Genomic DNA, 10,142 nt, shown 5'->3' with positions numbered 1-10,142 from the left:
AAATAGCAATACATTGTTTTCCGCCTGTGTAATTACTTACCTTAAAATAAAACCAGTTCCTTAAAAAAAGTTGCAAAGTAAAAGCAGTTTCAGTGGCCTGCAAATAAAGGGAGGGCAGGAAATAGGTCTTCACCAGGGCAGGGCCAGCCCTGGGCTGGAATCCTAGTCTGGTTTGGCCAGGGTCTGCCTGACACCAGCCTGTTCTAGCAAGTAAGGAGTGGGGGGAGATACATACATCTCCCTTTGGCCCCAGCAACCAGACCTTGGAATATTGGGAGGGGACCTGCTTAACTTTGGCCCCAACCTTCACAGAAAGCAAGCTCTGAGTCCACTGGGCTCTCCGGATGCCTGGATCGAGTCCTGTGGGGTGCTGTTATCCACACCACATCCAGCTCAAGGAGAGTGACTTCTCTCTCCCTTGCAGAGGACTCCTGCCTTCTGCTCACCCCTCCCTCCCTCCCACCCACCCACCCTGGCCGCCTTTGGAGGGCTGCCCAGACCCCACCCCAGCCCATCAGCAGAGCCCTCAAACAGAGTCACAGGACCGCTCCCCTGAGGTTTAGCATCAGTCTTTAATGCTGTCACACTGCACACTGACAAGTCACACACTTTGGTCTTGTGCTGGCAGTGGCAACTTACAACGAATCTAAAGGTCTGAGCACCAGACTGGCCTGCGAGGAACAGACACTTGTTCCTACGTGCCGCCCCCCGCCCCCACCAGGTTCCTTCCGAGTTCCATCACGGCCCCTTACAGAGAGCAGCAGCTGCTGTGGACTGGTTTCAGTTGAGGTCACACCAACTTTACACGGAATTATAAAAACATATTTACAGACGTTCCACAGTGCTCCTGTAATCAGAAGCAGAGACCCTTTTATCAAAAGGGATTATACCTAGGGCTGTGCAAAATGCAAAAGGATCAGATCCTTTTGAGAGTCCAGAGTCCATTAAATGAAAAATTACCTGGGCCACTGGTAAATCCCAGGTGTGCCAGAAGATTGCCTTACAGAAAAGGAAAGTGAGCGCACCCAGCCTTGGAGCCAGGGGTTGAGAGGACCCCCTGCTCCGGCCAGGACCCCAGACGCTCGAGGGAGAGGCAGCTGCACAAGTTACTCGCTCACTGGAGGCCGGCTCCCTTGGTCTTGCTGGAACGAGAGAGAGGTATTGCTTGTGGGAGCCGGCCAGGCAGTTGGGCAAAAATAGTCTAGGTTCTCAATTTGAGATGGCAAGAGAAAAGACGGGATTCTTCAGGGGAAGAGTAAGACGTGGGAGACAAATACAGAATAAAACATGAACTGATTACACAACAGAAACTGAGGAGTGTACAGGACCTGGTAACCAAGAAGGCAGGTCCATACCACGTCTAACATCTGCAAGCAAAGGGACTACAGAGGGATCAAGTCCAGCTGTGGGTCTGCCTCTCCCCCTGGGCAGGGCCTGGGGGAGGAGGGTGTGGGCCCATCCCGGAGGGTGGCAGGACCCAGCGGGGCAGACTGGACTGCCTTTTCCTGCTGTCCCCACCACCTGCCACCCTATCGCTCGAAAAACCACTTAAGTCTAGTGCACGACTTTGGAAGATTGTGTAATATATTCTCTGGAAAACATTCAGCAGTACGAAAGCCCGCCCTGGGCCCTCCCACCCTCTCGCGGGTCCACAGCTGGTGGAACAGTCTGGAAATCCTTGAGCTCTGGAAAGGTCCCTGGTCAGTCCTTGGGGAACACAGTGACTATATCGGAAGAACCTGCTCAAGAACGGTTCTTGACGTCTGGGAAATCCTTTCGGGGAAGATCACTTCAAACTCAATAATAAGGTCTCCACGTTTCTCGGGCATTTTGGGGAGAGGAAGTCCTTCTCCAGGAACTTTTCGCCGCATGCCAGGCCTGATGACATCTTTGAATACAACAGGTATGGTCCTGCCGTCCAGAGTTGGGACATTCACTGTACAGCCACACAGAGCCTTGGAAAGCAAATGGACAACATTAGATAGAGAGTAGCTTCGGAAGCTCACATCCTGCCCAGAGGCTGTTTAATGTAAGGTAAGCACCATGAGGCCTTTGTAGCTAAGACCCTGCCCCCAGATCCACCCAGGTCACCAGCACAGAAGCTCTGGAAAAAGAGCCCTGGAAAGTCTTGTTGCTGCTGCACCTCCCAAGCCTGGCACACACCAAGAGCTCAGAAATATGTGTCAAGCAAATACTGAACTGTGTCAAAAAGCAGCCTTCTCCCTCCGCAGACGTTGCCCTGCCTAGTGCCTTACCTCCCGAAGGGTGATCCTGGCTGGGTAAATGACATCAGAGCCATCTCTCTTAAAGATATTGTGTGGCTTGTCCTTTAAAACAAAGACGATGTCGGCTGGAATGTTGTTGGAGGTCTGGTCTCCTTCCTTGGGGAAGGTGATTTTGGTCCCTTCTTTCCACCCCCGCTTCACTTCAATGGTCAAGATTTTGTCTTCGTTGCGAATGCTCTTTCCATCAGGGTTCAGCCGCTTATGAGAGATTTTCATTTTCTTGGTACAGCCGCTATAGATCTCTTCAAGTGATACCCTGAGGTCATGGGTGACAGGGGGATCTTGCTTCCTTCGGGTGGGCTCTTGGGCAGGGCGGGAGCGGCCGAAGTTCATGTTGGTGAAGCCACCCATGCCCATGGGGAAGCCTGAGAATGGGTCATCGATGTCCATGCCTTCCTCCCCGTTGCGCTGCCCAAAAAAGGTGTCAAAGGGATTTCGGCCACCGAAGAACTCAGCAAACATGGCGTGAGGGTCTCCATGGAATGTGTAGCTGAAAGAGGTACCGTTAGCACCACCACTGCTCCCGCCACTGGGGCCACTGCCCTTTAGGCCTGAAAAGCAAAAGCAGAAGAAATCAGATGGCTGGCTAGGAGCTTAGCTCTCCAGGAGCTTTCCTTAAGGAAAAAAGCTTAGGAGCCATTGCGGGAGGGTTTTTTTTTAGCCTGTCTGGGAAGAATAACGAAGAACCCCAAGCTTTTACCTCCCACTTGCAGCGGCATAAACAGAACCCTTACTCCCCAAGGTAGGTAGTTCATTGTGGCATGACAGTAGTGAAAGGCTCAAGCTCTGAGATGGCCATATCTCTTGGGGTCACCCAGGTCCTCACACCTGAGTAACCCATCCTTCCTGCAATGTTACAAGGAGTACAAAGAATTCACTAACAGATCCGATGAAAAAAGCACAACCCAGGATCAATTTTCACTAAATGTTTACTCTTAAACACTTTAGGGCTAGAGACGTGTGGCGGAGTAGAGATGAAGGTGAAACTGTAAACGGAGACTTTCAAATTCTCACGCCCTGGCACTTACTACCACCATTCTTATATAAAAAGTCACTTATTTCTGAAGGCCAAGCCCAGAAGCCAGCCTGAGTCATCAACGAGCAACTGGACACCAAGAAAGCTTTCTTTTTCCCTGAAGAGGGCGACCCCGGGGAGGCTGGGCAGAGACAGGCCCCATTGCTCCATACACCTTGACGGCCGACTACGTGCCCGGCACGGCACGGAGCCAAGTAAGCACTTTACAGGGATTACCTCACTCCACCCTCGGAGAGCTCCGGGAGGTCGCTCGGCTTTAACTGTCACTCTCGTTTGCAGGCTCACTACACGCAGGCTGTGCCCGGCGCTCAGCCAGAGAGACCCCGCCCTGCACCTCGCCCAGGTGAGTCTAGGGCCCGCGGGGCCACAATGTCACCACTGAAGCTAGGCCTCCGAACCCTCTCCTTCAGCACCCCGGACCGATAGGGGCCGTGGGCGGAGGCGGGCGCCCAGGGAGGGGCAGTCCCAGACATACTAGAAGCTTCTGGGCGAGCAGCGCAGCCAGGGCTGCTCCTCCCATCGGGCGGCCGCCTATCCGAGAGCGGACGCCCGTGTGGCCAGAGGGCGGGGGCTGCTTGCCCCCGGGGGCCGGGGCGCCCCTCCACTCCCCGGGACGCCGCAGCGTGGCCGCTGTGCCTCGGTTTCTCCGCCTGTCAAACGGCGGGGCCGCGCCCCCGGCCGCGAGCGCGCACACTACCTTCCTCCCCATAGCGGTCGAAGATCTCGCGCTTGCGCGGGTCGCTGAGCACGTCGTAGGCCTCGGCGATCTCCTTGAACTTCTCCTCGGCGCCGGGCTCCTTGTTCTTGTCCGGGTGGTAACGCAGCGCCTGGCGACGGTAGGCCCTCTTGATCTCCTCATCCGACGCACCGCGGGCCAGGCCCAGCGTCTGGTAATAGTCCTTGCCCATTGCCTGCGCGTACGGCTCGCCCCGCCCCAGCTGTAGCCGTCCCCCGGCTCCGCCGCCGCCCGCTCCCGGAGTCTATATACTCGCCCGGCGGAAGCTTCCAGAGCCCGCCAGCCCCCTCCAGAACCTTCCTCCTCGCCCCCTACGCAGTTTCGACCAATCGCCGCCGCCCAGGCTGCGACGCGCAACATCCGGGGCGGGGCCGCACCGCCAACAGCCCCGTGCGCGCGGCCACGCCCCTTCCCGCTCCGCCCTCGGCAACGCCTCCCCGTGGCGCACGCCCCCGGGAGACGGAGGCTCCGCCCATCCCCCGCGGGAACCAATAGAGATCTTGCTTTACTGCTCCTGACGACCCGGCCGGCCGCGCAGCCCGCCCCCTGCCTGGGTCAATAGGTTACGACGCGCTGCTCCCTTCGCCCCGCCCCTTCCGTAGCAGAAGCAAACGTGCCCGCTCTTATCTCACAGGGCTTGGGACTCAGTTCCTGCCAGGAGTCTCGGGGTGCGGGAGTTACCTAATCTTTCATTGCCCCAGACACCCACCCTGCTTCTGGGACTAAAATTACCCACCCGCCCTCTTCTACCGGCTGTGGGTAGAATGCACTTGGGAGCCCCGGTACTGTCCCTGTCCTCACCTATACAGTACCCTGTAAAGCGGGGTGAGCACCCGGGACCAAAGTTCATCTCCCTGGAGAGGTCTTCTCAGTCCAGCTCCTTAAGTCTTTCAGTTTACTGTATTCTCAAGAACCCCTGCCACTGAAATTTGAAATTACCCTGTTCCTTGGTTTTCATGCTAAATGTCACCCTTCTCCCAGCCTGCGACCACCACGAGGGCAGGGATTGGGTCTTGTCAGTGCTGGGTCTCTACTGGCAGAAACGTGTCTGGAACCGACGCTTCGTAAATATTCCTGGCTGTTTTTAATACACCTCCTTTTTCCCCTCCCCACTACCTTTATGATTTGGGGGAGACATGGGCGTGTCATACACCTCTCAAGACCTCTGTTTCCTCATCTGTGGGCAACATGATCCCTTTCGGCTCTGAGAGTCTGGGGTGTCTGTGGTTAAGGGCAGGGCTGACGGGGTAAGAAGGCTCAGAAAGGGGTACCACCTGAGAAGGGAAGAGGGTTGGGTAGGTGGTGGTGCCCTGTGAAGGAGAGAGTTTCCTGGAAGAACTGATTGGGAGGTCTGGGCGGTGTGACACTGGCTCTGGAGACAGACAGCCCGGTTTCATTCTTGGTTCCAGCTCTTCCTGGCTGTGTGATCTTGGGCTGGTTACTGAGCCTTCCAGGGCCTTTAGCTTCCTTATCTGTACAATGGGGGTAGTAGTTGTACCTGCCTCATAGGGCTTTGAAGTTGACGTTGATTCAACATTTGTGAAGTGCCCAGGACAGGCCTGGCCTAGAGGAAGTGCTGTCAAAGGGGTGACTAGCCATCTGGTTGAATGGTGGGCTGCTGAGCCACCCGCTTCCTGGCAAAAAGCTTCTGGTAACTACTGCCCTTGTGCAGGCTGGAACTCCTGAGAAAGATGCCATGGCCTTCCCCTGCTGTCTAGCAGGGGGATTCCGGCCATCCCTGGCCACCCCGACCCCAGGGTAACCATGTCAGTAAGGACTCTGGACTAGGACACACACCAGCTGACCTGGGAGGATGAGTCTGGGCTGGGTGCCCAGGGGCACAGCACTGCAGGGTTCCTGAACCAATCATGGAGGGGAGAGAGTTTGAATTTTTTAAAAGCTACATAAACAGCGGGAGAGTCATCATGGGGAAAAATTCAGAGCTTGTGGATTTCCTCACACTTATAAATTTAAGAGTTAACAGATGTGGCAGCCTCCAAGGGTCTTCACATAGCCCTGAGTGGGCCAAAAACATCATGTGAAGGGTGTCCTTGTGTTTAGGGGCAACCTGAGAGCTGGGAACTCTCCCTTCCTTGAGCAAGCCTGGGTCATGTTCAGGAAGTTTTAATTGTTCAAACCACCCCCCCCCCAAAAAGAAAAAAACAAAAACAAAACTCAACATCTCTTCTTATGGCTATGATTCTTTGACCTGGACACTCACTGGGCACTTTGGAATGTTATTGGAAAAGTGGCCTCTGCAGAAATCTCAGCACAGGTTTGAGCTCTCAACTCAGAGAAGAAGAGAAGATGTGATGGGTAGTTGTATGCATCGACTTGGCTAGGCAGTTGTACCCAGTTAGTTATTCAATTAAACACTAAGTGCTGCTGTGAAGGTGTTTTGTATATGTGGTTAGGTTAACATCTATAATCAGTTGACTCTAAGTACAGGAGATGACCATTGGTATTGTGGGTGGACCTCATCCAATCAGTTGAAAGGCTTCAAAAGCAAACTGAGGGAATTCCCTGGCGGTGCAGTGGTTAGGGTTCTGCGCTCTCACTGCCGAAGGCCTTAAAAGCAAATACTGAGGTTTCCCTGAGGATGAAGCATCAATTCCTGGCCAAGAGTTTCCAGCCTGCTGGTCTGCCCTACAGATTTCAGACTTGCCTTGCCAGCCCCCACAATCGTGTGAGCTAATGCCTGAAATAAATCTCTTAATACACAGACACACTCACAAACACATATATCCTACTGGTTCTGTTTCTTTGGTATCCAACAGAACCCTAATGTAAGAACTAAGCAGGACTTCCCTGGTGGCGCGATGGTTGAGAATCCGCCTGCCAATGCAGGGGACACAGGTTCGATCCCTGGTCCAGGAAGCTCCCACATGCCGCGGAGCAACTACTACTACTGAGCCTGTGCTCTTAGAGCCCACGAGCCACAACTACTGAAGCCTGCATGCCCTAGAGCCTGCGCGCCGCAACAAGAGAAGCCACCGCACCGCAACGAAAAGCAGCCCCCCGCTCACTGCAACCAGAGAAAGCCCGCGCGCAGCAACGAAGACTCAACACAGCCAAACATAAATTAAAAAATAAAAAAAACTAAGCAGGTGAGTCTGGAGTCGGTCAGCCTCCGTTGAAATCCTGGACCCACTATTTACTTATTTACTGCCTGTGTGATCTTGTACAACTTGCTCTACCTCTCGAATTGCTAGGTATGTCCTCCATAAAATGGGATAAGGGTAGATCTTACCTCCCAGGGTTGCTATGTGGATGAATTTGAGAGGGGCCAGGAAATGAACATCATAATAATAGCTCACACTGACATGGTCCTACTCTGTGTCAAGCCGGTTCCAAGCCCTTGATCTGTATTAACTCATTTAATCCTGACAATAATCTTAGGAGCTTGGACTATCATTACCTCTGTTTTACCGGTAGGGAAACTGAGGCTCTGAGAGGGTCATGTGACTTGCCTGAGGTCACCCAGTGAATAAAATGCTGAGGTGTAAAGTGTGTAGCATACTGAGTATTTGTGGTAAGCACTCAGCTTATGTTAAGCTGTGATTCAGATGATGATAAAGTCTTAATTTTTTTAAAAAAAGCATCGCCATTTTTTTCAACTCTTCTCTTCATGAAAAAGAACTTCAAAAGCATTACAGCCATACAAGCTAACAACCTTCCCCTGGTGGAATACCCATGTGAAATAAAAACCTATGTTCACATAAAAACCCATGAGCAAATGGTTATCGAGGCTTTATCTGTCATTACCAACAGCCATTAAAACCTAAACATCCTTCAGTGGGTGAATGAATAAACCGTGATCTGGCAACGTGATGGAATACTATTCAGCCATAAAAAAGACTGAGCTACTGACACGGGAAACAATGCAGAGGAACCTCAAATGCATTAATGTTAATGAAAGAAGCCAGATTCAAACGTCTATTTACTGTGTGATTCCATTTTAAAGGACCTCTGGAAAAGGCAAGAGTATTGATGCAGAAATTGGATCAGTGGTTGCCAGGGGATGGGATCTGCTGCAAAGGGATACAGGGGAATGTGGGGGGATGATGGAAATGTTCTGTATCTTGACTGTGGCGGTGGTTACGTGTCTGTATTTATTTAGAACTGTACACTAAAAAAGGTGAATTTTACTGTATGTAAATTATACGTCAATCAAAAGAAAATAAATCCCATGGACTTAAAAATTAAAAAGGCAGACAAGATGGAACTTGGGAAACCTCTCTCTGGGGCTCCTGACACAGTGGAAAGTTGCTAACCAGCCCTGGCTTGTCTGCTATAGGCTTTACCTTCCCTCACACAGCTCTGAATCAGCTTGATCACACACCCAAAAACAAGCCAAGCCAGGTTCCTGGAAGAATCAAGATCCTATCTTACTTGCATGTGGGAAATAGAATTTCCCCTTTGGAAACTGCTCTAAGGGACTTATCACATTTGGCTCAGCAAATACCAAATGTATTTACTTGTCACCATTATGAACCAGCCACTGTGCTGGACGATCTAGCTGTCCCTACATAGTCAGAGCCGTGGTACAGTGTCATGAATGGCTTGACCAAAGTGGCCAGTCTTCATTCTGAGGGTGGATTTGGTTTCTGCTGGCAGACTGATTACTGGAAGGCAGGTGAGGCCAGCAAGGGGTCCTCACACCTGTAATACCCATCAAAAACAAAGGACTTCTTTGCAGGCTGGATCGTGCCTTTCTATGCATTTCTTGTAGGTGAGGAGAGGGACGGAAATTATTTTTATGCCTCGGCTGGCACACAGCGTAGTAGGTTCACAAAATTATTTGGTGCCTGTTGAGTGAGTTCAGGGCTCAGGGAAGCAGTCTCGAAGGGGAAATTCCAGAATGTTCTGAGTCTGTAGGAATGTGTGTGGAATCTCCAAAAATGACATCTATTTGGACACCAGGTGCCTTGCCTAGCTGGAACCCAGTGACAGGGAAGACATGCTTACTCAGACCACATTGGAGAAGCTGGAAATTGGCAAAACTGGCAAAGTAGCAAAACATGGCTGGGTTTTAGGGGTTCAACCCTGCCCCCTCAGCATCTCAGAAGTAGACACCTCAAGTAACTCAACTTCGTACGATTTAAACTTGTGGCCTCTGAGCGAGTAGTCCCCCATCCCCCTCCATGAGGCCAGGGAATGAGGCCTGTCAGTACATAAAGGATCTCAAGATACTGTGAGCCCCACAACTGCTAACAGGAAGAGATCTGTACAAGAGAACGTACAAGTATAAAACACTATGTTTTCATCTGTTTTGCCCAGATAGGCCCGATGAAAAAGGTAATGAATTTCTGAAGACCACAGCCTTAGCTTCCTTTACTTGGAGACAGGGGTCCCCATAAGCTGTAGCTTCAGAAGTCTCTAGAGCCTAACCTGGATGACTAAGTGCTGAGCATTGACTCACCTTCTTCCTGCCCTGCTCTCCTGTGAATCACAGATCTATCTTTGAGGACTTCTCACCATGTCCCTGATGCCAGGCCTCTGAATTCTGAAGGGTTCAACAGTTGATGAAGGCTCAGGGGCAGGGTCTGGAATCAGGAGAAAGTAGATAAGGTGAGGGAGTGTGCCAGGTCCTGTCTTAAGTGTGCATGAGTGTGTGTGTGTGTGTGTGTGTGTGTGTGTGTGTGTGGTGGAAACCAGCCTCCCAGCCTGCTCATGACCATCAATGGAGCAAAAGCATGGCATGACCCCAAACCAGCACTGTCCAGTAGAGCTAGTGTGAGAGGCACAACCACCAGCCACATGCAAGCTGTGTTTGATTTTAAATGTTCCAACAGGCACATTAAAGAAGTAAAAAGAAACAGGGGAATTTAATTTTAATAATGTATTTTAATCCAATATATCCAAAATAATATAATTTCAACGTGTAATCAACATAAAAGGTGATTAATGAGGTTTTTTTTTTTTTTTTTTTTACATTTTCCTTTTCGTACTAAGTCTTTGAAATCGGTTTGTGTTTTATGTTTACAGCACATCTCAGTTTTGACTAGCCACATTTCAAGGGCTCACTAGACACATGTGGCCGGCGGTGACCATACTGGACCGTGCAGGTAGAGACAAATGTGGC

The 10,142-nt window shown here is 51.3% G+C and overlaps 1 protein-coding gene and 1 long non-coding RNA gene across 2 annotated transcripts; one reads left to right on the top strand and one right to left on the bottom strand.

Annotated features, from left to right (window-relative positions):
* Window positions 1-553: 553 nt before the first annotated feature.
* On the bottom strand, window positions 554-4,356 carry DNAJB1 (DnaJ heat shock protein family (Hsp40) member B1). The gene is made up of 3 exons (XM_032628139.1): window positions 4,019-4,356; window positions 2,256-2,836; window positions 554-1,955 (listed from the first exon to the last, which is right to left on the bottom strand). The coding sequence occupies exons 1-3, from the start codon at window positions 4,227-4,229 to the stop codon at window positions 1,725-1,727; spliced, it is 1,023 nt and encodes a 340-aa protein (XP_032484030.1). The 5' UTR covers window positions 4,230-4,356; the 3' UTR covers window positions 554-1,724.
* On the top strand, window positions 2,843-10,125 carry LOC116751803. The gene is made up of 3 exons (XR_004349339.1): window positions 2,843-3,515; window positions 3,601-3,664; window positions 10,046-10,125. It is a non-coding gene; the product is annotated as an uncharacterized LOC116751803 (long non-coding RNA).
* The last annotated feature ends 17 nt before the right edge of the window (window positions 10,126-10,142 follow it).

This window comes from Phocoena sinus, chromosome 3, assembly GCF_008692025.1.
Source record: "Phocoena sinus isolate mPhoSin1 chromosome 3, mPhoSin1.pri, whole genome shotgun sequence".
In the NCBI taxonomy this organism is placed as follows: domain Eukaryota; kingdom Metazoa; phylum Chordata; class Mammalia; order Artiodactyla; family Phocoenidae; genus Phocoena; species Phocoena sinus.
The sequence above is the reverse complement of the archived record's forward strand: the minus strand, read 5'-3'. Positions and strand labels throughout refer to the sequence as shown.

What these genes read in the sequence shown, in the direction of transcription:
- DNAJB1 (XM_032628139.1), bottom strand. Translation starts at nt 4,229, where the DNA reads ATGGGCAAGGACTATTACCAGACGCTGGGCCTGGCCCGCGGTGCGTCG. An exon ending in CGACCGCTATGGGGAGGAAG is followed by an intron (nt 2,837 to 4,018) that starts GTAGTGTGCGCG and finishes TTTGCTTTTCAG; the next exon opens with GCCTAAAGGGCAGTGGCCCC. An exon ending in CCAGGATCACCCTTCGGGAG is followed by an intron (nt 1,956 to 2,255) that starts GTAAGGCACTAG and finishes TTGCTTTCCAAG; the next exon opens with GCTCTGTGTGGCTGTACAGT.